This window comes from Cryptosporidium hominis, assembly GCF_000006425.1.
Source record: "Cryptosporidium hominis TU502 chromosome 8 CHRO018078, whole genome shotgun sequence".
NCBI classification, from domain to species: Eukaryota; Apicomplexa; class Conoidasida; order Eucoccidiorida; family Cryptosporidiidae; genus Cryptosporidium; species Cryptosporidium hominis.
Window position 1 is genome coordinate 1 of NW_666592.1, and position 1,591 is coordinate 1,591.

Genomic DNA, 1,591 nt, shown 5'->3' on the forward strand with positions numbered 1-1,591 from the left:
TTTTGCGATGGGATTGCCTCCAAATACGCAGAAATATGACCTTCTAACGAACCTCCACTAGTCAACTTAACCTTTGGAAGAATCATTATTCGAAAATTAAAGTTTTTATAACTGTGAATATTTGAATATAGTCGGTTCTTCGTACCCCCCTCGGTACTGTTCATCATCTCCATAATCCTTCTTCTAAAACCCTCAACCTTAAACTCCAACTCATTTTGAAGCCGTCCTGGTATATTCGAGTAGTCATACTGTTTTTCTCTACTCGAGAAGCCTTCCATGGACGGCCTCTCTATATTACGCCCAGTATGCATTTACTCAGTCTTACTAGAAATTAAAAATCCTTGCTTGGCTCATTCAATCTTTCAATCCCTCCTAAAATTAGAGGCTTAAAGATTATCCTTCTTTTGACGATTTATTTACTCGCTATTATATATATGGCATGTAAATATATATATATATTTCTATATATGTATATGTGTATATACATATATAGAAATATATCTGTATATTTACATGCCATATATATAATAGCGAGTAAATAAATCGTCAAAAGAAGGATAATCTTTAAGCCTCTAATTTTAGGAGGGATTGAAAGATTGAATGAGCCAAGCAAGGATTTTTAATTTCTAGTAAGACTGAGTAAATGCATACTGGGCGTAATATAGAGAGGCCGTCCATGGAAGGCTTCTCGAGTAGAGAAAAACAGTATGACTACTCGAATATACCAGGACGGCTTCAAAATGAGTTGGAGTTTAAGGTTAAAGTTTTTATAACTGTGAATATTTGAATATAGGTGGTTGTTGTTACCCTNGTTGGTCCTGTTGGTNGTGTGCCTTNTGNTTNTTCTTTGTTCTTCTNCCTTGNNCTCCNNCTCTTTGTGGAGCCGCCTGGTCTCTCTTGGGGCCGNCCCCCAGCTCNTCTTTGCCTTATTCTCCCTCCCCGTTCGGGCTCGGTCTCCCTCGGCGGNGCCGCGTCCCCCGGCCCCTCTGCCCGCCTTCTTCCCTCTCCCTGGGGTGTTCTTTGGTTTTGCCCCCTCGTCCGTTGGTCTGCTCCTTGCTCTTCCTTCTCCTGCCGGCGGGCTCCCGTCGCTTTCGTCCTCCCCCCCNGGGCGCCTCTTTCTTCGCTCCAGTTNTTTTGTGCGTGTGTCCCTTCCGCTCTTTTTGCCCTCCTCCGCTGTCTTTCCGCCTTGGTCGTTTTTCGCTGCTCTCTCCCGTTTTTCGCCGGCTCGCCCCCTGTTCCTTCTCCATTTCTGTTCTGTTCGGATGCTCTTGCCCGTCTCCTTCTTTTCTCCTCTCCCATCTGTGTTCCCTTTCCGTATCTCGAGCTCGTCTCCCCTTTCCGCCCCTTCCCCGTGTGTCTTTTCGGCGTCGTCCGCCTTTTCAAGCGTGGCTTTTCCTCGCCTTGTGTTCCGTGTTGCGGCCCGCCTTTTCCCGTCATCCGGCATTCTCTTGGGTTCATCCCGTTTGCTCCATTTGGTTCGTTCGTAACTTCCCCCCTTCGCTATGGTTGCCCTCCCCCCCGCCCACCGTCTGCCGCCGCCACCGGCGTTCTCGCACCGTTCCCGTGCCGTGTGTTGAAGAAAATCAATAAA

The 1,591-nt window shown here is 47.0% G+C and overlaps 1 protein-coding gene across 1 annotated transcript; it reads right to left on the bottom strand.

The window, feature by feature from the left end:
- Positions 1-619: 619 nt before the first annotated feature.
- Positions 620-1,444, bottom strand: Chro.80180 (hypothetical protein). The annotated part of the gene is made up of 1 exon (XM_659942.1): positions 620-1,444. The coding sequence occupies one exon, from the start codon at positions 1,442-1,444 to the stop codon at positions 620-622; it is 825 nt and encodes a 274-aa protein (XP_665034.1).
- Between the last annotated feature and the right edge of the window lie 147 nt (positions 1,445-1,591).